The sequence below is a fragment of the Lagopus muta genome, chromosome 13 (assembly GCF_023343835.1).
Source record: "Lagopus muta isolate bLagMut1 chromosome 13, bLagMut1 primary, whole genome shotgun sequence".
NCBI classification, from domain to species: Eukaryota; Metazoa; Chordata; class Aves; order Galliformes; family Phasianidae; genus Lagopus; species Lagopus muta.
The window spans coordinates 8,904,241-8,928,207 of record NC_064445.1 but is presented as its reverse complement, the minus strand read 5'-3'; the positions used below and the strand labels follow the sequence as shown (position 1 = coordinate 8,928,207).

Genomic DNA, 23,967 nt, shown 5'->3' with positions numbered 1-23,967 from the left:
GCAAGTGACCAGGCTGGGACAGATCCAATAGCTGGTAACATTGCTTCCTTAGAGCTCTACAGCTTTGTTTCCTAGTAATAAAGCTTTCAGTACAGTTTGCTGAAGAGAAGCCTCAGTACCCATAACATGCCCAGACCATCCAGCAGGGCTGTACAAACCCATGGACTGCTTGTAAACTATGGTTACAAAGACTGATGCTATGGAGGCAACACCTCACATTGCTCAAATCCAGCTAGGAACAAGGCAAGTGGCTTAAACAACAGGCATGTTTTGCTCAGCTAGCTTCATACTATACCTTATGTATTTAGCATCTGTGTACTGAACATGTACATTTAATTAAAATAAAACTTTAACTTTGATACACTCAGAAAATGAGTCCTGTCTCATCCAGGAGATCTCAAGCCCCTTGCTGTTTAGCTTCTGTTATACCAACAACCGCCTGCAAATACTTCTCAAGAACATGGAAAGAGTTTTAAGGGATACTTGCACTCCTTAAAAACAGAAGACACACGGAACAACAATTCATAACTCCACTGAACCAGAACCACTCCTTTAAAGTCATCCCAAATCAGCCTTCCCACAGGCCTCGCTTTTAGCTCAGCTTAAACAACTTTGGAGCCAAACAGCAGTTCCCAACAGCAGGCATAAAACACACTTGAAAACTAGTTACGTATCAAGCTTATAAAATTAGGAAGTAATTTAACACTGCAATTTAGGTCGTGTCCAACTAGCGAGCATTTTACAGTCATTCCTAAAGCAACAGTTCTGAAAATTGAGTGTCCTCCTAAAAGCAGCTGCAGCTGTACTCTCGAGGCTAAGAAATCAGCAGCAACAGCCCTTAATAAAAGCAAAATATCTCTAAAACTCCTTTCTGTTAAGCAACAAACACTGCGCAAAGCCCTGGAGGGCAGACTGTGTGTAGGTGCAGGGGCTGAAAGCTCAGTGCTGCGGCAGCGTGGGCAGCCCAGCAAGGGCACAGCAAAGCTATGGAACACAAAGCGATCGATGGGAGTGCTGGCTGCTTCTTTCCAACAATTTAGGGCCATTCTTTTTAATTAAATACAGATGCCTTTCCACGTTTCAGAAAATTAATCACTTTTGGCATTTATTAGTTACTCATTTCTGTTTAAAGCATGTTTTATAATTCATTAAACCACCACAAAAATTAAATTCTTAACAGCCCAAGGCCCAAAATACGCTTAAGTAAGAAAATTAAGCACAGTAATAACTTGCGAAGAATCCTGAAATATTCATTCGGCCCGCAGCACTTCCAATGTTTATCTGTGACGATTAACTCGACACCGCACCCCCGTTGCGCTCAGCAGCCCCGCTCGGCGCGCAGCTCAGGTGGAAATGAGGGCAGCAGCCAAGGGGACGAGCGGCCGCCCCGCCACGCGGCACTGCCGCCATCTCGCGGCCGTTACACACGGCGATTCACACACGGCGATGCGGCGCCTCAGCGCTGCGACCGTAAAGCGGAGCGCTGATGTTGCGCAAGCACAGCGCGTGTGAAGGGGGAAATAGCAAGCTACTTTCTTTGCAGTCGCCTGTACTTTGGACACTTAGGAAAGCGTCTTCCTTAAGACAGCCGTGTGCAGGCAGCGCAGACGCCGCAGACGAGGAGCGGTGCACGACGGCAGCTCTCGGTTCAGCAGAGCCGTGCCTTCCCCGCTTACCTCTGCCCGCACGGTCCGGCACTGAGCTCACAGACACGCATTTCGGTTTTCTCAGCATTCTGGTGCCTCAGTGTCCAGCACCGTGCTAGCTATGACGCCAACTTCCATGGCCATATAAAGAAACTACTCAGCTAAAGCAAGCTCATATCTTAAGTGCTTCCGAGAGCTTCTTCCCCATCATCTTTCTACCCCATAAGGGAAAGAAGTAGGAAGGTACCTTATACGGTCATAAAGCTTCAGATGAGTCACAGGTAGGACTGAGCTCTTTTCTGAGAACCAGTGCTTGTAAGAAAGCAAAACAATACACAACGTGCCTATGTAATTGCAACCCTAGATCTCATCAGCAGTCCAGGTTTTTGTCCAGGTTTTTCTTCATACAGGCCTTGTCTCTTTCCCCAGCAGCAGCCCGTGCCCAGTAAGCACGCAAGGAACTCACGGCCTGGGGGTTTGGGATCTCTCACTATTGCGCTGTGGTGGGGAATATTTGCTGCACAGTGAACTGTTCTACCACATACAGTGAGGGCATCACTGCTGGGCTGTGCAGCGATAGCTCATCTATAGCAGAAAAGAATGTTAGCAGGCAGAGCTTTTACTACAGCTTTTTATGACCTCACGTGGTAAATGCTGATGCACTTATTTGACTGCCTGTGCAGGTCACTGCTTTTAATTTGACTGCTCTCACTTGCACTCTGAATGCCCGTATCTGGAAAGAAAATGATTTCCTCTTTTGCATATAGTCAAAGCTGAATACCTGAAAAACATATGGAAGGTAGATCATCCCACCCTAAATTAATACATCAATCCTATCAATAAATGTATGTTTATTGAAAGTGTGGCATAAAACACTTTACTGTGAATATAAATTTATAAACAGCTCTTGATGTGAGGCTTTTGGCAGGGCTTACCAAATAACACAATTCACAGTACATTTGATTTACTACGTGTGCTCATTAATTTTTTATATCACTTTTTTAAAAAGTTGTTGAACTTTCAAATCATAAGTGATCATTTTTGTCAATTATAAAAATCATGAATCTGCAACTTTTTCACTCCAGTACTCGAGAAACTGCCAGCTATTTAAAACTGTACCTTTATCATTATTCACAAAGTCTAACAAAAATAAATACAATTTTGAGGTTGTCTTTGGCATGTTGGAATTCAAGGCAATTGTATCTTTTAGCAGCACAGTGCAAAGAAAAACAACATACCATACAATGCACTACTAGATTCAGCCTTACAAAGAGAAGAGAACGTAGTACAATGCAAACTTTAATGTCAATATATACAGAGCTTTAAAGAAAACTTTTAAAATTAAATGAAATAAATACAATATGATACAAAATCCACAATATGCTCAGAGAAAGAAATGACAGTTACAATATCTGATAACGGGGACCTTTTGTATAGTTTCATCTTTTAAGTACCTCAGAGAGCATGTGATTCATTGCACACCATTTTCAATTAATGCCCTTTCGTATATTGAGATTTATAGCCAGTCACGTGCCAGAATAGTTTTTAGCTCTAATCAGAGTATCAGTGCAAGATGCCAAAGTGCTTGGGATATTATGACAACACAATTACTTAGCCAATGCTGCTTATAAGCTTAATGCAAAACACACAAAATAAGAACGTTTTGTCCTGCAAAGGAGATCCACCTTGAGCATTTTTAGTTCTCACACACACACAAAAAACCCAAACCAGGATCCCATGTTTTTCAAACTCATTACTGGTAGTAAGCTATCTCCCAAATCTTAACCATTAAAGACCATTTAAAGCTTTCAAAAAAAAGTTGCTTTCTTTACATAGAAAAATCTCAAGAAAGCCAGTCACTGACTAATTGGAGAAGGGACTTCTAGTTACATAAGTTACTACAATATTCAAGTCAACTACAGCTATACCCTAGGATTTTATTTTCTTTAACTTGCTTTCATTCTTTTATTCCCAAAGGAAAATATAGGCATAATAACAAATTAATTCAGGGGAGTACATTTAAGAAAAGACACTGAGGATATGTAACTAACGAGGCATTGATGCAGAAGGGTGGTACATGGCAGCAGTGTACGTACGTTACCTGCAGGTACCAGTACATACTCAAGAAAACTGAGCGAGCTGTCATGGAGCAGTGTTAAAAAAAAAAAAAAAAAAAAAAGCTCTGATAGCATTACATAAGGACTCATAATAACTTAAGAAACCATTTGAAAACTTTATGAGAAACCTGCTCCTCCCTTCCCTCCCACAAATGTTAGCAAAGTTTTGGACTAGATAGGTCTAAAAAAACTTAAGTGCTACACAAGAACATGAACTCCCCTTAATTGCATTGATGTTCTATTCTAATTGCATTGATACAAACCAATATGCTTGCTATATTACTGTCTATTTAACTCAATCCTCACAAGATCCCCAGCTTTTTCAATTGCAACATTTGAGGGCAGAGAGAGATGTGTCACTGCAAATGACCAGTGCATATTGCAAGTAACTTCCAACTGTTGAAGCGGCTAGATGTAATTTTAATTACTGGACATTTCAGTTAATTTCTCCAATGCATACATGAAAGTTAGCTTTGGAAAGTGAATTAAAATATGGAAGACCACTCAAGCTCTACATGAGTGATGTGTGTGAGGTTTTGGATGCCTTCTCTGAATGCTAGAATAACTTTTAAAACCATAGAACATTGGCCTCAGCTAGATAGTATGCTTAGACCATCTACGTAGGCTTTTTACAGGGTCAGAAACAATTTAGTAGTTTCAGGCATAATAGGAAAATATACACCATGCTAACAACAGCATTTAGGCAAGCCACAAAACAGTGGCTTAAATCAATCTGCCCATGCTGATTCTCTCTGGTTTGGGCATTCTTCATTATGCACCACTGGTGGACGTTGATGCCACTGCACAGCTTCTGAACACAATATAGGAATACCACAGAGTTCCTCACTTTTCATCAAAAGGAAAACTGAAGATAACTGCAATATTGAAGGGGTGAGGTGAAGAGAAGCAGGTACATCAGGTACGTGCTCCAGCTACAGTTTATTTCTGAGGGTTATCTACTCCCTTCAGCAAGAACTGTATCAGACTCTGTGCTCTTGAGAGCTAGTACTTAACTGTTATTATCAAAGCCAGAGTAGAAGTTATCTTGCTGGCAGAAAGACACCACACCCAAAATATATGATCACATGATAGTAATTAGTTCTCCAGAAATTCTTTTAAGTAATATCCATATTTTTTTTTTTTATAAAAAATAAAAAATGTCACTCTTTTACAAAGTCTGTATTAGATCATAAATAGCTTGTAATCTTGAACTGTGCAGAGACCATACAAAACGTTACTGACCTTTCACTCCAAGAGCATGTTCAAGTGTTATTCCATTTCACACTGAACTGACAATGCAGTCTGTTTATGAGCATTAGTAATTGAACCAAAGTCTGAAAAGTATGAAAAATTCCAAAAGAAATATCAAAATTGAAGTAAACTCTCTTGTATCCCTGCATACCTGACATTTCAAAACTGATATGCTAAAATATTCACAGCAAGTTCCCTTCCCCCTCCCCCCAAAAAATGATTTAAGGATTAAAATCAGCATACTAGAGCACACAGGTCTCATTAAATACAACAAAGATGTTTCTCCACATGATTCCCTTGTGATAAGACAAATTTGTAATGCTGTAGTCACTACTCCTGGGGCAAAAGCAAGGTTTTACTGTTAGCACTACAGGCTAGTAATGATTTAAAAAAAAAAAAAAAAAAAACAACTAGAAAGGAGAACCTTACAGATGTTTAAAAATCTTTGCTAAGAATTGGAATATCACCCTCATTTGCACATTGTTCCTCTTGCCACCTTTGTTTTGCACATTGAGAAGAACTTAAATTATCTTCAGCTGCTTACAACTGCTTTTGTGCAAAATGCTTTTAAGGTGCTTATAATGTGGTGCTTCTAAGCAAGCTAAAAGAAAATGCCAATATAAACACTGTTAAATGATTAATGAATAAAGCCATTAAAGACCAGCTGCTACCTTGCAGGAAAGCTGAAGACGATTCAAATTTGACATTTGTGTTCCATTCCTTGTGTTACCCTCTAGACAAACAGTTTTTACTATTGTGTTTCAACCCATAATATACCTGGACCTCAGCCAAAACAACTTATTTCTACCACTATTCTTCCCCTTCATAGTGTGAACTAAGATTTTTTTTCTGGTAGTCATATGTAAATTTGCAGACAAAAATTACAGGCTGTAGATGAGAATTTCACATGTATTCTTTTGGACAAAGGTCTCTAATAGAGAAAAGGATGAGCCAATTGCACAAGGGACAGATCTGGTACTAAATAATAAACTTTCCAGGAAGCAGTCATGTTCTCTGATAGCTTTCAAGCATTTCAAACAGGCACCTCAAAATCAGGCACAAATGGCCCCAGTAAGCTTCCAACATCAACCAAATGCTCAAGAAATTTGGTATGGGGTATACTCTGCATGATACAAATAGCACACCTATGTCTGCTATATTCATAAAGTCTCAAATCTATGTATACTCATACCTAACAATTGGGCCAGAAGATTTCTATCTTCCCTTACCACATCAGAAGAAAGCAGCTTATCTAATAGTACTTCAATCTCAAGTACTTCACAGGTATAAGCAAAGATCAGCCAGCACCCTTTGCATTTTAAAATCTGAGTTGCTATTGTCACTTTTGGAAGTTAGGCCAGAATTTTCCTGAAAGCTTTTTTTCCACCCCTCCCCCTTTCTGCCATCACAAATGTCTTATAACTGGCTACCTAAGGCGTCTGGAACAAGTCAGTCAACGATGGACAGAAGTGCAATTTTTGGTCACTTGCATTCTCAGATAGTGAATAGTCCAACTGTTGATCAATAATATGCTTCCTAATATTTAAAATTCATACCATCGTACCTCTGTACAATTTTATTGACATAATGTCTACAACATGTGAAAATATTTTAAGCTTATCATCTCTGAATGTATTAATTCCTATTTTACCAGCAGATGCAAGCCAGCACTGGTTTTGAGTCAGAAAACTCCAAGACAATTCTGGCCCTGAGATTTGTTTCCTTTCTATCACAACATCTTTTAGAAAGAGCTGAAGTTGTAACATGAAGACAGACAGGAAGAGTGAGTGCTGGCAAAAGGATATTGTCAGTAACTTGCCCATAACTGAAATTTCTGGTCACTATTTTCTTATCTGGGTACACCGCAAGGCTTATTTATTTTTCCCAAGCTACCCCTACAGTTAGGCAAATTGAATTTTGTTTCTGTAGTATTTGTACATGCAGCTAGAAATTCAGGTAAAAGCAACATTCTATAAGATAAACAAATAAATAAAAAAATCCACATGCCAAGTTCGATATAACAAAGTGTCAGTTTGTCTTATGTGCCAAACAAACTTAAGGTTAGTTATATTCAGTGGAAACAACTGCTAAGGAAACAGAACAGTTGTCATACAGACAGATATGCAATAATAAAATGTTTTAACAAAACTGGATGACATGATGTTGTAGTACCAATATTACTTCAGTCCTTATTTTTGACAGTTTGTACATGTATTTACCTTCTCCAGCTCAGCGCCAGACAACGACGTTCATGGCAATAACCAGAAGTGTTCTTTTTCTTATAAGAGGCCATTTTTCATAAGTGAACAAATTAAGTTTCCAGGTAAAGTGCAAATCCTTACCCATTCCTCTTGTTTATATTTTCACAAACTTACCAATTACTGGCACCATGCAAACACAGGCCTGCCAAATTAGCACTAATGAATTTAATACTGGCACAATACATTAGTCATTTTTTTAATAAAAAGAATGAACAAGTTAATTGATTCAACTTAATTCATTTAAGTGCCCAATTATAAAATTAAAAATTTGTCCTTCAAAACAGGGTTTAAATGCACAAAGAGAAGGAAAAATGTACACTGACACTTTATGTACAACTTGGTCAGTGGCAACGGTCCCCTAAACCTTTTTTTTAAATGAACCCACCAAACCTATACAGAATGCGAAATATTTGCAACAGATCTCTTAAAGGACAGTGTCAAGAAATTCATCATGGTGCACCTGATGTTTAAATTAACCCTAACAGATACAACCTGTAAAATAACACAGTATGAACCTGTGGCATTTTTTTTTTTTCTTTTTTAAAAAAAGGACTTCTACAGAATTCAAGTAGTGTAGCAGGAAACCATAGATGCCTTTTGATCACAGGTCAGGCAAAGTAAAGCCACTTATTGGATTTTCTCCTTGCTTCTGTTTGCTAAGGTGTCCCAGTGGATCTATAAGTCTGTTGATGTTAGCTTTTTCATGCTCCGTCGCTGAGCTAAACTTGAGGCTGCAACAGGCTCTAACACTGGCTGAAACGTCTTGTGATTCAGTGCAGAATATGTAGCAGCCATGGCTCCCTGGAGAACAGTGAAATAGATAACAAGCTGAAGTTATTTTTAATCACTAAATAGAATAATTCAATATTAAGTTCATAAAGAGAAAAATAGGATTTATGTCAGATCACATACATTTTCTAAAGTTTGTGTTGAATGAAGAAAAACATTTACTGCTGATTCCTTCAGCAAGGTACATAACGTTGCTGTTCCTTTGCTGTGTATTTATTTATTTAACATTCCTTAAATATAGTGGTTACCTTTTAATGTGAGTCAGACTTGGTACCTTCCAAGCAACAAATAGCATCAGTTTATGAAATACAGCCCCTTAAGTGGCTATTCAGGTCCTGACTTATGAACACAACACTACTAAGACTGGCTTTCACAGCTCCTTATTCAATTTTGTTAGATTAAAAAGCAAGCTGTATAAGCTGTTTACAGTAGAACATGCTTGTGTGTTGTAAGTCAGAATCACAGATACAAACTGAACACATAAAACAAGTGCAAAAACTGTAGCTTGATAATTTACTTAGGAAACATGATCTGGTCACAGAAACAAATCCCAGATGTCGTCACAGAATACCTGTAGTGGGAAGGAACCCACAAGGACTATTGAGTCCAACTCCTGGCTCCACACAGAATTCAAACCCTATGTCTGAGAGCACTGTCCAACTGCTTCCTCAAGCTCCAGCAGCTTGGTGCTGTGCCCACTGCCCTGGGAAGCCTGTTCCAAGGCCTGAATTTCTCAAATAAGAATGATAGGAGATCTGTGGAAATTTCAGATAACTGAGATATCTGGTTCTTGTAGGGCCAAAAGCTACCTTTATCTATGAAAGCACAAGAAGAATGAACAAATATTTCTTCCCTCACACACAGGTTAAAAAAAATTGCTTGTTTGCTTAAATAACTTAAATGAAGATGTACATACCGGCAAAGAAAAAAACTAAGTTCAAAATCAGTTCTGTCAGTAAACTCTCAAAGTGATACCAAATCATTGCACATCCATTAATTCAAGCAATATACAGTCCTCTGGTTGTTTTACCTTTACTAGATGTGGTGCATCTTGCCTGTTTAGTTGATAATGGGGCAACTGGTCTCTACAGGCTATCCATGAATGCTTTAATACTTGCTCTGCTGTATATCTCTGATGCGGATCTACATGAAGCATATGTGATAACAAGTCCTAAATAAAAATGAAAAGATACATGCTATTTAATTAAAACAATTTTAATGTATATTTTAATTACGGCAGTAATAAAAAAAATGTGGCAGGGATTAACACAACACAAACAAAAACATCAGTAGATCATTTTGTGCCCTGACACTACAGAAGTCTGAAAACAATGTGTTGTACTGTAATCAGTTTAACAAAGCAAGCTTTTATTGTAAAGAAACTTGTTTCTGTGCTTTACATTTCAGTTTGTTCATTACTAACATGCTCTATGAAAGACTAGAAATACTGTTAGAATTTAGCAGAAAGATTTTATGGAAGAAAACTATTGGCAGATATCAATCCACATTCACACTACACACCTGGGATCTGCTGACTATGCATTACAGTTGAATTCATATACAGCTATATATTAGCAAAATAATTTGCTTTCAACAAGGTACGTAAAGAGTAAAATCAAATAAGAATGGACATTTTTCTTTGTTTAGAGGCACTGGTAATAAGCTATGAATTCAATGTTGGTCAAAAGGTGAGTTAAATAGGAAAGGCAGAGGAATAAAGACAGGAAGAACTTAAAGAAAACTAAACATGAACAAGCTGACAGGATGTTCCTTTTGTTTAGGCACAAAACATTAAACATTTATGACTATATACAAATTAATTACTTGTGGATAAGAGAATTAGCAAACAAGTATTCTGAATCACTCCTATTGAAATGCACAAGCTATGCAGTTCCAAAAGATCAGGAAGAGACAGTATTAATGCTAAGATTTATAAAAGGTAAAAAAAAATGGTGACTAAGATACCTACAGAGGCAGGCCAACACTAAACCCCTTGAACACATACTGCAATTGTAATTCAGTCTTCAAATAAGAGGACAACATCATAATCAAGCTGATAAAGATTTGCAAGATATTCAAACATATTGAAGTATTAGTTTAATGTTTGAAAGTAAAAACAAAAGCAGTGAAGACCTGACAAATTCAATGTTGAACAAGTTAAAAGCGTGAACTGAACCCGTACTATAGCAATAAACATATCAATGCAGAGTAAGTTGCTACTAGAACAAAGATAAATGGAAGAATTACTTTACCATTAAAATACAATTAAAATCAAAAATTAAAATAAAATACAAGCAATGCCATATACATCTGGTTTTGGTCCAATAAAAACGATGACTAAAAAGATTAGGAAAGTCTAAATTAGATTAAGAAAGATAGATCCCAAGTTAGTGACCTGCAGGAAGTAACAGTGCGTAACTCTCAGGCTTTTACTGTATACTTCTAGTTCAGTTCTCACTAAAAGCTGGTAAATTGAAGGGCTGGCAGCTATCCAATGGGAGCCAGGCAGGATAGAATTATGAGCCAGCCAGAACCTTACAAAATTCAACAACAACAAATTCAGAGTCCTCTACCTGGGATGGAAGAAATCCTTGCCAAGGACAAGCTGGGGATTGACTATCTATTGACTATCTGGGGAACTGCTTTGCTGAAGACGACATGGAGGTCTAGATAGGACAGCAAGCTGAACTACAAGCATGACTCAACATCCAAGAAGTCCGACAGCATCTTGGGTTGAAGCATAATAAGTAGGTTGAGGGAGGTAACAGAACTCCTTTACCGAGGCCAAAAGAATTAAGGCTGAGAAAAACTAGGAGATGTTCCACAAAAGATGTTACTTGAAACCAAGAGGAGATTTTTCCTCATTTACACAGTAAAAGCTGCCTGGCCAGGTTGTACAAAAAACCTTGGAGGTTTTCAAGATCAGATTTAAGCCCTGAGCTACCTACTCTAAGATGATACTGCTTTTGAACATAGAATCACAGAATTCCTTAGGTTGGAAAAAACCTTCAGAATCAAGTCCAACCAGAACCTAACCATACTGCCCTCATTTTAACAAATCACATCCCTGAGCACCACATCCAAACTGTTTTTAAACACATTCAGGGATGGTGACTCAACCACCTTCCTGAAGAGCCCATTCCAGTGCTTAACACCCTTCTTTACAGAAAGTTTTTCCTGATATCTAAACTTAACCTCCCCTGGCACAACTAGATACCTGCAGACTTTACTGTAATACTGCTGTTAAGAATAGCAAACTACTGCGTTAGCCTAATACATTTTAGTAAGATCAATAGCTGTTCTTTTAAACACCACAAAGTTACAAAGGGGAAAAAAAAGCATTAAAAAATTTATACCTTTGCTGCATCAGAAACAGTGTCCCAGTTGCCTCCGCTTAATGAGAATTTTCCACTGCCTATCCGTACCAGGATCTCCTCAGGAGTATCATTAGGACCATTTGCAAATGGAGTATAGCTATTGAAAGGGAGAAACAAAAAACCTCATAGGTAAGAAACTAAGGAATTGATAAAACCTCATAAACCATCCTGAGTAAATATTCCACTGACAGAGATATTACATTCTATCAATACTTAGTTTCAAAGATGAAATGCTACCACATTTTCTTTTGCCCATAATTATAGTTACATCGAATAAATGAGAAATGCAGATTGAAAAGATGCTTTAACTTCTTAACAATGCATTCTAACTGGTGAAGACTTAGAAATTAAACAGAAAGGATTCATAAAAACAAAAACTATGGTATAGAGTAAGCATTCAAAGCAATTGAAACCCACTAACAGAAAGACTAGTGAGGCTAGAGTAATAGTGTTGGGAATGTGTGTACATTTAGACACAGAGCAAAACATGCACATATCTCCATGGCAAAACTGCAAGAATATTTTTGATTAAAAAAACAAAAAGCACCAACACTAAAAGTTAGTAAGGCTTACACTACAAGATCATTGGGTTTTGATTTTTTTTTTTTAAATAACTTACTGGATTTCTGTAAATTCAGGTTATTTTTCTAAAATTCCTACTGTAAAGAATTCAAAAAAATACCTGAATGACTTAAATACACACCTTATGCAAATATCAGAAGTATTATAATGCTTTGGCATCTTCTATGATCACAGGCTAATATGAAGTTAGTTTTAATAATAACAGCCAAATGTTACTCAGATTAATTATATTTTTTTAATACCTCTTAGATTTCAAATCAGCAAGATGAAGTAATAAAACTTAATGCATCACATCTTAGCACTTTGAAAGCTCTACATAGAAGAAAGGTCAACCAGCATCATCAGCAAATGTTTAGGAAGACTCCCAGCCGGGTTAATTCTGGTACTTGAAATGATATGATTAAGGGGATCAAAAAAGAAAGCTAGGAAATCACGCTGGACTGTTCTTCTCCTGTTCTTGTTACCTGCCATATCTTCCTGTTCAGACAATGTTTCTTAACTTCACAGGCAGCATACTGCCCAAGATCTGCATGGTTGCACATCAGTCATGCAGTGAGCTGAGCTTGATGACAAAAACCATAGTGGTAGTAGTGATTTTACACAGAAAAGCACAATATGATGAAGAACAGTTCCCAATAGATATTTATCTGTATAACAAAACTTATTTTTATACCTATCAGAAGAGAATTCCTTAGCAAGTTTATAAAAGTTATTCGTTTAAGTGCTTTATAGTGCTTAATGAATGCTTAGAATTAAAAGTTTACAAGTCAGAGAATTCTGTAAAAGGGTCATGAGCCAAGCTTGCAGAAGATGATACATGAGTTGACTACAAGGGCACTATGGGGGGCAAAAGAAGGGGCAGAAGGATTAGAAAGCAGAAACTAGACATACTTTTACAGACTAAATTATCTTTCATAAACTAGAGTAAGTCTTTGGCATCCTCTGGCCATGTACTAGGAAAGAAAGAAGTCCTGAAACTAACTATAAGATAAACCTAGTTTCTGTATGCCTTTAACTCACAGCTTCCAGTTCCACTTGAGTGTTTTTTGTTCTGCATTCAAATGAGTGAAGCAATCTCTCAAAATTTTAATAGAAGCAGGGATTTGTGCAGCATGCTGAAGTTGTAGGTAAGAAAAAAACCCTAATATTTCCTCACCCTGCCAACATTGTGTAAAGGAGAACACCCAAGCTCCATATGTCACAAGCAGCATCATATCCCTGCCGCATGAGAACCTTGGGGAAAAAAAGAAGTGTTGAGACTTTCCATTTATGAAAAACAACAAGAAAAAGCCCCCACATGCAACCCCAAACCACTACCACTACACACACAAGCTATGGATGGATAAGTCAGTCCCAGTATAGGTTGAAGTTTCATCATTAGTTGTTCTATATACAAGTTACAGTTACTATCTACAATATTTCTTGTTTCCAGAAAATTATCTTAAGATTCAAATCCATCCTTATTTCCTGAAGGTAAATCCTTTTAAAGTTAACCTTTTTAAAGCAGGCTTATTATAAACATATAAGTACTTAATAAAGTCTGGTGCATAACTATATCTAAGGAAAACTAGCAGTTTTTTGTGGTTTTTTTTTGTAACTATTTAGAAGCGTTGTATTTTTTTTTTTTTTAAATTATTATTATTTTTTTTTAAAGTAAGTTGATGCATCAAAAACAGCACAGAAGACACATGGCAGTTTAAGATACCTCTGGTGCCACAAAGTTTGCAGTATAGCACGGAGTTAGAAGTAGCCCATTTTCTCCTCGAAGTTGTTTTGCAAATCCAAAATCACAAATCCTGATAGAATCAGCATTATTTGAATCATCCATATATAAAATATTACTAGGTTTAAGGTCTCGATGCACTACCTTTAAACAAGAAATTTTAAAAGCCATCATTTAGATGACAAACAAACACATGGACGTGCAGTTTTGTTATTTATAAAATACTCTACATTAGCACACCTATTAACAGTTCTACACTATTATCCAAGTTTCAAGTAACAAAAATTTTGTTTAAATTAAACTGAAAGCCTACTGGCTCATAATGCAAATGGAATTAACAGAACCAACTTGCAAACAAGCATAAGTGAACAACTATTGTCTGTTTCATTATCTGTACAAGTTAAAAAGGCTTGCAGAATAATAATAGGTAGGATGGGTTGCTAATTATTTCTTTTTAAAAAAAAAAAAAAACAAAAAACACAAGTCTTCCTTTCTGCCATAAGAAAAGCACATAAGATGTGTTTGTTAATTCAAAGCAACGTGAATGAAGCTGTGACAAAAGAGATCACTCACTCCTTGGCAGTGCAGGTAGTCCACAGTCTTAGTGATAGTATATAATACAGCGCTAGCCTCTCGTTCTGAGAAGAACTTTTGTCTAAGAATTCGATCAAGCAGCTCTCCTCCCTTCATCAGCTCAGTGACGAGGTATATGAATCTACCATCATCATACACCTGAAGTTGAACAAGCACATATATACACACACATTCAACTACGTCATCTGTAATTACAGATCCTGAAAAATCTAGAAGTTATAGACTATACTGCTCAAACAGCAGGGACTGTCAAATTTAAATCCATAATTCAAAAGCTTTAAAGTCTGAAGAATAAAGCAACCCTATATGTTATTCTGTGAGAAGTTGAGATAATAAATCATTAAATCATGACTTAGAATAATACTTCCTCAGTCTAGGAACTTCTGTTTGTAAGAGCTCTACCATTCCCTACTCCTTTTCCCCCTCCCATAGATGGTTTGTTATCTGCTGACACTTTGCATACACGACACATGCAATTGTATTTTCAGATTCAATTACCAAGACATATTTGAAATAAGAAAAATATGACTTTTAACAGGTACATCATTTCTCATTTTACGTTCATTAAACAGAAAATATCAGTATCCAGACAATTTAGAAAGAAACAATTATTATACAGACAGATCAATACATGTATTTTGCTATGTAAAAAAAGTTTATAAGCCCCAATAAACTCCCTATATCTATGTTTATTTATTGTATATTTTGTAACAAAGTAAGAGACAAAGGTACCTACATCCTTTAAAGTTATAATGTTTGGATGCTGTCCGTAACGCATGAGAATCTCAATTTCTTCTGAGGGATCCCTCTTGCTTTTATCAATTATCTGAAAAATAAAAGTAACAAAAAAAAAAATCTTGGCAAGTTTCAAAAATTGCAAGAGCTTAATGCTTATTTATAGTGATTAATTTCATCTTCCAGCTTCACATCTCTGTTTACTCAGTTCTTGTTCCATCTCTGCTACCAGTTAAGGTTTGTATCATTGTCTATTCTGCTCCAGTGGGCAAAGAAACTGACTTAACTGTCTGAAGCATAGCAGCCTAGCAGCCTAGCCCCAACCTCGTGGATCTCACCTAGTTTACTTCAGATGTGTTCCTCACAATACAATATTCTCAAGCTTCAAAGCTGTAATTTCAAAAGCCAATTCCTCAATGCCACAACTTCACCAACAAAAAGAACTATAGAAGCCTATATATGCAGTTTCACTTAATGAAGAACACTCATTGTTCACAGTATACTAACAGCTACAGGAACTGGAGAACCGGCATTTAAATTAACGTCTGCTACAAAAGAAGGCAATGAAGTCTATTCAAAATACCTTTACAGCAAACTCCATACTGGTAGCTATGTGTACACATCGCTTGCAAACAGAGTAGGAACCAACACCGATATCCTCCTTCAGTTCATATACGTCAGTAAACTGCGCACTGTTCCCATGAAGTTGCTTTAGAAACAAACACATACAAGAACTCTTGTAACAGTACATCAAGAACTCTTTGTAACAGTACTATTTTCAACAGCAAAGGTTTTTTTGTTTTGTCTTTTTTGTTTTATTTATTTATTTTTAAGCTTGCCAGTGCTTTCTTTTGAATACTCAAACCAGAAAGATTCTCCTCCCCACATCCCCAATTCTGGAGTTAAAATAGGCATTATTAAAATGATTCAATAGAATATTTTATAATGGACTCCACAACATAAAATAACAGACTGCAAATGTTAGGTTCTGGAATTTGAAAAAAGTTTACCAAAAAAAATTTTTACCTGTACTATTGGCAGTATGTTGGTGAGTGGTGATATTTTATGATCTTCTACAGTAGTTGTTGCAACAAAACTAAATCCTTTAAAGAGCTGATGTGCATTCGCACTGGGTGGAACTCCTGGAGAATCTAGTTGCATACACATTTGATTAGCAGGACTAAAAATTAAAGCTACTTTTGACTGTTTGCATGTTAGGAGAAAGATTGAGGAAAGGAGAACAAAAGTAGCACTATGCATTGAATAAGATTCCTATCCTGTTATCTGCCTTGGTTTTTGTCTTTTTTCCTTTCTTTCAGCAAACTAAAGGAAAGGGAAGCCTGGACACATTTAAGATGAAATTAACAGCTATTCTCATTATAACAGAGCTGGTCTTGCCTTCCACCTTCCTTGTCATCACATCTAGAGAAACAGCAATTAAAAGAAAGAACAAAAAAAATACTATGTTAATAATAAATGCTACAGTGACTTAAGAAGGTATTGAGTTTACTTATATTTTACATCATGAAATTCATCTCACCAGCTCCAATCACCTAATTTAGCACACACCACATTAAAAAATTTCATTTGACCCCTATAAACCCATAACACTCACCAACTTAAAAACAGTGGACGCATATTTACCTTTTGGTGTTTTTGCTGTGAATTCTGGATCAAAACAAAAGGTATCTTCTGGTTTTCCAGAAGCAGGTTTAAACGGGGGTTGAATTTCTCTTCTGAACAGTTTCTGTAGTAGGATGACAAAAGTCTTAATTAAGAGTAAATGAAACTTTGGTTGCTGTAATTTCACCAAGCTAAAGGCAACTCAAGCATCACCTTGTATTAGAACAGTTTTCTGAAAGAGTGAATAATACAGTAATCAGAAAAAGCACATACACATGCAAAAATGAAGTTATATTTATACGTCTTCAATTTGAAACATTATGGAAACATTACTCAGCAAGTCAAACAATACTTCTTTTCTTGCTCTTCTGAATCTGTTTTGTCTACCAAGTCTGCACTTTTCAAACTAGGGCAGCAGGCTGCCGCTTATCCCCTACTTCTTCTCTCGCTTATTCAGATGAACGGTCACAGCGCATCTTCCATCTTCATCTCACATCTAGTTCATTGCCATTTCACACAGTTGCTACCATCCCAAAATATCCAAACTGGAAAGATGTGGGATACAGTCTTTGCTTTTGTCTTGGACCCAGAATAGAAGCAGCTCTGACAAGTGACAGATACATTCCTTTTAGCAAGGTACTGCCAATTCCCAAAGCAACTATTCCAGGTTTTTCCTGACCTACTCAACTAAGCCTAAATGAGAGAAAGAAAAGGCTCCTCATTTTCTTCTTGTTCACTCGATAGGCTTTAGAAAAAATGCTTTGCCAAAGGATAACAAACCAGCAAAGTAAGTCTAGTTTATAGTTACAGAAAATTTCACATTAAATGATGTCAAAACCCCATGCTAGGCTCAGGAAGTTCTGAGAATGTTTTTTCTTGGCATTTGTCTTGCACTGTCAGACCTCTCTGCAGGTAATATTTCAGTAACGAACGTACTTCCCCCTAGCCAAAACCAGGAATATACAAGAAAGAGAGACCTGTACTCATCCCAAAGAAAATGAAATAAAACACAGAAGTGTTCATCAATACCACCATAGCCAAATAAATACAAGAGTCAGAACGGCAGAGTTTTTGAATTTGCTTGCTTGTGTTTATTTCCAGCTCAGCCCTCTCCAAAAAACACTAGCTAACTTAAGACCATATTAAAACAGTCTTCTCTCACTAAGTACATTCACATACAATACTCCCATTACTTAAAACTCTGCTTGCTAATCTGGACTCTCTATGGAGACGCTGCATAAGCACAGCTAGAAAGCCAACTTCTCAGAAGTAAATAAAAGAGAAGGACAATGACAATAGGCTTTAAAACAGTTAAGCACAGTATTGACTAGCATTGCAGGTAGCCTGGTCAGCACAGCTACTGTTCCATCTACCCTTTCAAAGGCATTATAGTAAAGGAGTGTTTACAGAGTATCTTCACTTGTTGCAAATGTTTCTGGGCAACACATCTAAAAAAGGCATCACATCAAGGTGATAAAAACATAAGAAAGCAGCCATGAACTCAAGACAGTAATCTGATCAACTCAGAGCACCACAATCAATACTTCAACTGCGTGGAATATGACTAGTCAGACCGCAGTGTGCTACAGCTAACTACAGTCAAGCCAAAGAAAGCGACAGTCACAGTGAGGTTTCGTGCCTGGCACAGAAGGCAAGAGACGTGCTTCAACTGGATGGACATTTATTCCAGAGAATGATTCTTGCACACAGTGAATGCCAACACCCTCTCTACCAAGTACAGATGTTGTAAGAGACAGTTTAAAATTCAGAATGTTGCAACTTTAATTACTGAACAATTAAATGCCCACTTTATAATTAATTACTGTATACCATAAACACTACAGCTCCAGATCCAACCAAGATTACAGCAGAAGCCTGAATGTTAACAGTCAGCAGTACTGCAGTATTTACTGTATCCTATTCAGATACAAATACCTGTAAGCTATGACACATACACAAACTGAAAGATAATTTTGTGTTATCTTTTATTCAGATATTTATTATGTCTGTAATTCAGATCATTTTGTACTTACATTCCAGTCGACAGTAGAAAAAAAAGGATGCCTCTTGATTTCTTCAACTCCATCTGAACCGGCTCCTGAACAAAGAAAATATTCAATTAAAAAACTCTTTTTGGGTGAAGTCTTTGAACAAAATTACATGAAAAGATGCTTAGTGTTTTTTTTGTTTGTTTGTTTGTTTGGGTTTTTTTTTTTTGGTTGTTTTTTTTTTTTTTTTTAATCTTGCGTAAGGTTTGGTTTTTTTATTTTTTTTTTTTTGTTGTTGTTGGTTTGTTTTTTTTTTTTTTTCATAGGAAGAACTGCTAAAAATCAGAAATATTTCAAGGATACAAAATACTTCACTAAGCATATTTGCCTCCCTGATGAGGTACATGAGAATAAACAAAGCCCATAAATACAGAATGTCAATACTTGGTCAGTTTTATTCTCAATGCTAAAAGAGTCACTGGTTCAAGAAAATAATCATTCATTAACCAGATGCAAGAACTCATGACCTAAGCTGCCAAGAAATGGACCAGAAGTCAAATTTTACTGATCATCAACACCAAAGCTTGAAAAATCCCCAGCAGCTGTTTTCCTTAAGTAACAAACTCAGCCCACTGATTTTCATTTCAATGATCCAAACAAGTTGACCCACCTAATCTATTTGATGGGTTCCTTTTAAATAACATCCTCAGAAGACTTTGTGCTTCAGGGCTGAGGAACTGAGGCATACCGAGTTTTGCTCTAGAGGAAAACAGAAAAAGTAAGAAAACAAAATTTATCGTAGTGAGAAGAGTGGCTTCACTGCATTACATGATGCATTAAGGATTTATTCTAAGTTCTTGCACAGTATACACATTTAACTCATTTGCTTTTCACTTTCACTTTATACATCAATGGTTACCAAAAGCAAACAAAAACACACTAAAAATAAATAATACTCTCTCCAAGTCCCCTAAACAAGTTTTATGCTAGAACTAAGTAAAACAATTATCTTGGAACATGTAAGCAGTTCAAAAATATCTTCAAGTCACCAGTATGTTGTCACCAAACTAGACATAAAGTTTGAAGAAACTCAAATTCCAAATTACTTGACTAGCTATTAGCCCCTGAAGTGACTGTGAACCTTTCACAGTAAGCAACACTACAAATGCAAACTACCATGTTAACAGAGCTGCTCCTTCATCCCTTTCTTAACTATCACCCCCTCAAAAGGCCCAAGGCTCTGCATGTGGTCCAAAGGAAATTCTTTGTTAACTAAGCACAAACAAAGGTGAGAACGTTTGCCTAACAGCTTCCCTTAGAAGTTACCAGCTTACCCAGTTAGTCCTGTTAGACAAGTTAAGTGGCAACTGAGGTAATGTAAAATGAAAATGTGAACGCATAAGTGCCCCATACATATATATATGTACATAAAGAAACACCTGATTAACTGCTGCTTACAAAACAAGGAATTCTGTAACAGTAGCAATATATAAGACCAGAAGTGGCAAGTAATGCTGTTCTAATACACTGTACTATTATTATTTTTCATTACATCCTACAGTGAAAATAAAAGTTCATCCCTATGATTTTAATTCCTGCAGATACTCAGCAGCATTTCCATATCTAGGATCTAAACCTTATTTCCGTGTGCATGAGGGTGCAGGGCGCTTGTGTTTCTGTTCCAGTTTTAATACTCTCAAGCAAGAGCTGTTACACGTGTTTAAATTACTCTTTAGAAATTCAGAAAGTGTAATAAAATATACTTACTTCAGTATCATATTCATAGTTTCATTTCGATCTTTACCTTGAAATGGTAGTGTACCAGTAAGCATTTCAAACTGAAAAGAACAAATGTTAATCTAAATCAACATTTTTCCCCCCAGACGCTTCAAGTGCTAAGTAGTGTACTCTTCCCATTGCTACATTAGGAAAACTGGCATGAACTTTTAAAGATATTTTTAAAAAAAAAAAAATCAATAAATCTCAAAATTGCTTTTAATCAGCAGTTTACATGATAGTGGCAAACGTATGGTAACGATAATGTTGGAATATCTTACATAAGCTACTTTAAGTAGAGTAACAAAATGCCTTCTGTAACCTTACTTTAGATGTTGCTGTACCATGAAAGCAGCAAGAAGAACAAGCTCTAAAACAGTACTTTTAATGCCAATGCGTATATTTCACACTGATGCTCTAACACATTACAGCAAACATGTAAGTGCTAGCATTACTGGCTCACTGCTCTGCTGCACTACAATTAGCCTGCTAGGCACTACTCTTACAAAAACACAATTAATAATCCATTTTTACTCTATGCTTTTAAGTAGCATGGAGAATAAATACACAAACTGAAGTTTCACACTATGACAACTGTTGAGCAACTAAATGGACCGTGTACATGATTTTTGGTTCCTAGCAAGTACTCCTTACAGTGCTGTACAGCTATAAAGTTTTATTCAAATTAGTTTCTATTTCAGTAGCTCTCCAGTTGTCAACTTCTCTCTCCCTCACTTAAGCTTCCTTGAATCTGGACAAATCTATTCTAGGCATTATTTCATTCACTTCAAACATCGGCAGCATATTTATGACCCTTAAGCCAGGTAAGCAGCAAAGCATACAGTACCATAAGAACACCAAAGGACCACCAGTCAGCACTCTGGTTGTGCCCACGCCTGTTTACTACTTCCGGTGCCATGTATTCTACAGTACCACAGAAAGAATAGGCCTTCTTCTCTTGATCTACTGATTCTTTGCTGAGTCCAAAATCTACAACAACAGCATTACAAGAACACAGCCAGTAAAGAACTTTAAGAGAAAGCAATACTGTAAATAGCTTATCAAAATAAAAGCGTTGACAGATTCTGTTTGCTTGCTTATAAGAACATTGTGTCATTATCCTAATCCTTCATGAAACAAGACACTGCAGATATCCAGAGACATCAGAAATTTAGTTCACCATATGCCAGAGACATTCTATAAAGTAGTGATTAGCCATCAGTGTTACCACTCAAAATATTAGTAACTCAGTATTTTGAACATTACCTACTCAGAACCTTACAATAAACAGAAATTTTCACTTCCTACTTACTACCTGCTTAATTCATACACAAAAATATTACAAATAAATGCATTTTGTAGAAGGTAGACTGTACTACTGAATGATGGAAAAAGTCCCTGACGTTAGTTCAATTCTCAAGACAAGGCTCTCAGCGTTCCCTTCTCTGAAGAGGGAAAGGATTCCTAATGAGTCTTTGCTTTCAAAAGGAAGGATTAAGATTGAATTTAAGTATATTGTGTAGAATTTTTAAAATGTTGCCTTTTATAATTTTCCATCACCATTAAGTCTTTGAGAATTTAAAGGTTTTTTCACTCAGAATCTAACAGCAGTATCTACAGACCAAAACATAAAATGAAATTTATTACATTTAAAGCGAAACAGTATATTTAGAAATGCATAGTCATTTATATTTTCCATATATCCAAATCCTTCAGTTCTAGATGACATATTTCCATTGTTCCTTGTAAAGCACATTACTGCAATTTCTAAATTTTTTTTTTTTTTTTAAACAGTGATAAGCCCAAAACATAATAACAATAATAATAATAATAATCTAAAAGCCTTTTTACACCAAGAGCACAAAAAGGAAAAAAGTCTTCACCAGCAACTTTTAACCAGACTGGCCTCATTTATTACTTATACATCTCTTGGGTTCTTCATTAAGCTTACACACACACACACACACACACACACACACACACACACACACACACACACACTCACAGAAAGTGCTGTACTAATAAATGTTACCTACCTGTTAGCTTGATATGTCCTGCTTCATCAAGCAAAATGCTGAAAATTAAAATTCACATTCACCAATAGACATAAACAGAAATATTTCATGTAACATTTAAAATGTAGTAGTTCATAATTTTTATCTCCTCTAACATCCATCATTAAATTAAAAAGTCAGTATTACATTTAAGTTACAGATGTATTTTATTTTAATAAAATTACCAAAATATTTTCAAATTTTTACATTACTATAGCAGAAAACACAAAGCAAACAAGCAAAATACACGTAAGAGTGGTAAAATACATTTTACTTTACTTTTCTGGCTTCAGGTCCCTGTATACAATTCCCAAGCTGTGAAGGTGATCCAAAGCAAGGGCCAGTTCTGCGAGGTAGAATTTCACATCTTCCTCTGTAAACATAACCTAATAAGAACTGTATAGATTTACCTTCTGATCTTGTCTTCAATTTTTAAAACTGCAATCTAAAAAAAAAAAAATTTCCTATCTGCCTTAACTTCAAAACAAGATTTAGCAGTAACTCATAAAATGATAATTCAGAAATGTACCTAACAGATATTATATGATAACACACACTAATCATCATGATAACCGTCAAGAACTATCTGCAATATTTAAAAATAACTGCAGTTACCACGGAGCATTGGCTAATTTTCAAGGTAATTAACTTAATTGTTGTATTTGGTATTACTGACCTCTAGGATTCCTTCAGCCACAATCCTACACAGTTGCCTACCACTGCATCCTAAGTTTTTATATAAGCAGCCATTTTTCTGCCTTTATCACCACGTGTTTCAACTTCCATTAAAAGCATTCAGAAAAAAGTTAGATGTAAAGTCAAACATTTTGTGAAAATAATGGATGAGAAAATTAGCAGTAGGATCTGAAGAGCCTAATCCCCTCTTAAAATTTAAAAGGCCCTACCAAGACACTGAACAACCAACTGAACTTGCATACCCAACATTTTATAGAGATGCTTTTTTTCTGTCCAAAACACTCAGCTGGTTGTTACTAATTTTCATATACAATAACTGTGTCTGCTTTGGCTTTTGTCAAGTTCTAGATATTATGAGATAAACTAATAATCTGCAAGCTTAAAACCTCAAATTCAATTCCAAAAATTAAGTCAACTATTCTCTATTTCTCAAAAGAACTAGCAACAAAAATAGCCATCTCAACTGCACAGTAAGTAATAAGACTTCATATTACAGTCATTGGACTTACTGATTTAGTAGTACACTGATCAGTACTTTGAATTGCACAATAATCAATCTGTTGCACTACCAATGTTTCCAATTTCCAGTGTCGGTTATTCATATTGTATGAATGATAAAGTTGTTACATGACAAAAACAGCACACAAGAAATTTCACTTTTTTTTTTTTTTTTTTTAATAGCAATGTTGAATCTTTCATTTGTATCCAAAAAGGAAAGATAACATTATTCTTTGGAACAGTCAAAATGCAAATCT

At 36.2% G+C, this 23,967-nt stretch overlaps 1 protein-coding gene across 4 annotated transcripts in view; it reads right to left on the bottom strand.

Moving 5' to 3' along the window:
* Positions 1-2,470: 2,470 nt before the first annotated feature.
* RPS6KA6 (ribosomal protein S6 kinase A6) overlaps positions 2,471-23,967 on the bottom strand; it is a 40,666-nt gene continuing 19,169 nt past the window's right edge. For 2 of the 4 annotated variants that reach the window (XM_048959456.1, XM_048959458.1), the window contains exons 7-22: positions 22,796-22,902; positions 22,499-22,536; positions 21,310-21,452; positions 20,454-20,524; positions 19,357-19,445; positions 18,732-18,796; positions 16,720-16,822; positions 16,102-16,226; positions 15,659-15,784; positions 15,077-15,166; positions 14,320-14,478; positions 13,729-13,890; positions 13,180-13,256; positions 11,421-11,538; positions 9,095-9,235; positions 2,472-8,076 (exon numbers count right to left, since the gene is read on the bottom strand). In XM_048959456.1, the coding sequence (XP_048815413.1) occupies positions 7,951-8,076; positions 9,095-9,235; positions 11,421-11,538; positions 13,180-13,256; positions 13,729-13,890; positions 14,320-14,478; positions 15,077-15,166; positions 15,659-15,784; positions 16,102-16,226; positions 16,720-16,822; positions 18,732-18,796; positions 19,357-19,445; positions 20,454-20,524; positions 21,310-21,452; positions 22,499-22,536; positions 22,796-22,902 (1,740 nt within the window). In that variant the 3' untranslated portion in view covers positions 2,472-7,950. Of the gene's footprint in view, positions 8,077-9,094; positions 9,236-11,420; positions 11,539-13,179; positions 13,257-13,728; positions 13,891-14,319; positions 14,479-15,076; positions 15,167-15,658; positions 15,785-16,101; positions 16,227-16,719; positions 16,823-18,731; positions 18,797-19,356; positions 19,446-20,453; positions 20,525-21,309; positions 21,453-22,498; positions 22,537-22,795; positions 22,903-22,926; positions 22,962-23,967 lie in introns of all 4 variants that reach the window. The other 2 variants (XM_048959457.1, XM_048959455.1) reach the window with 2 other exon arrangements.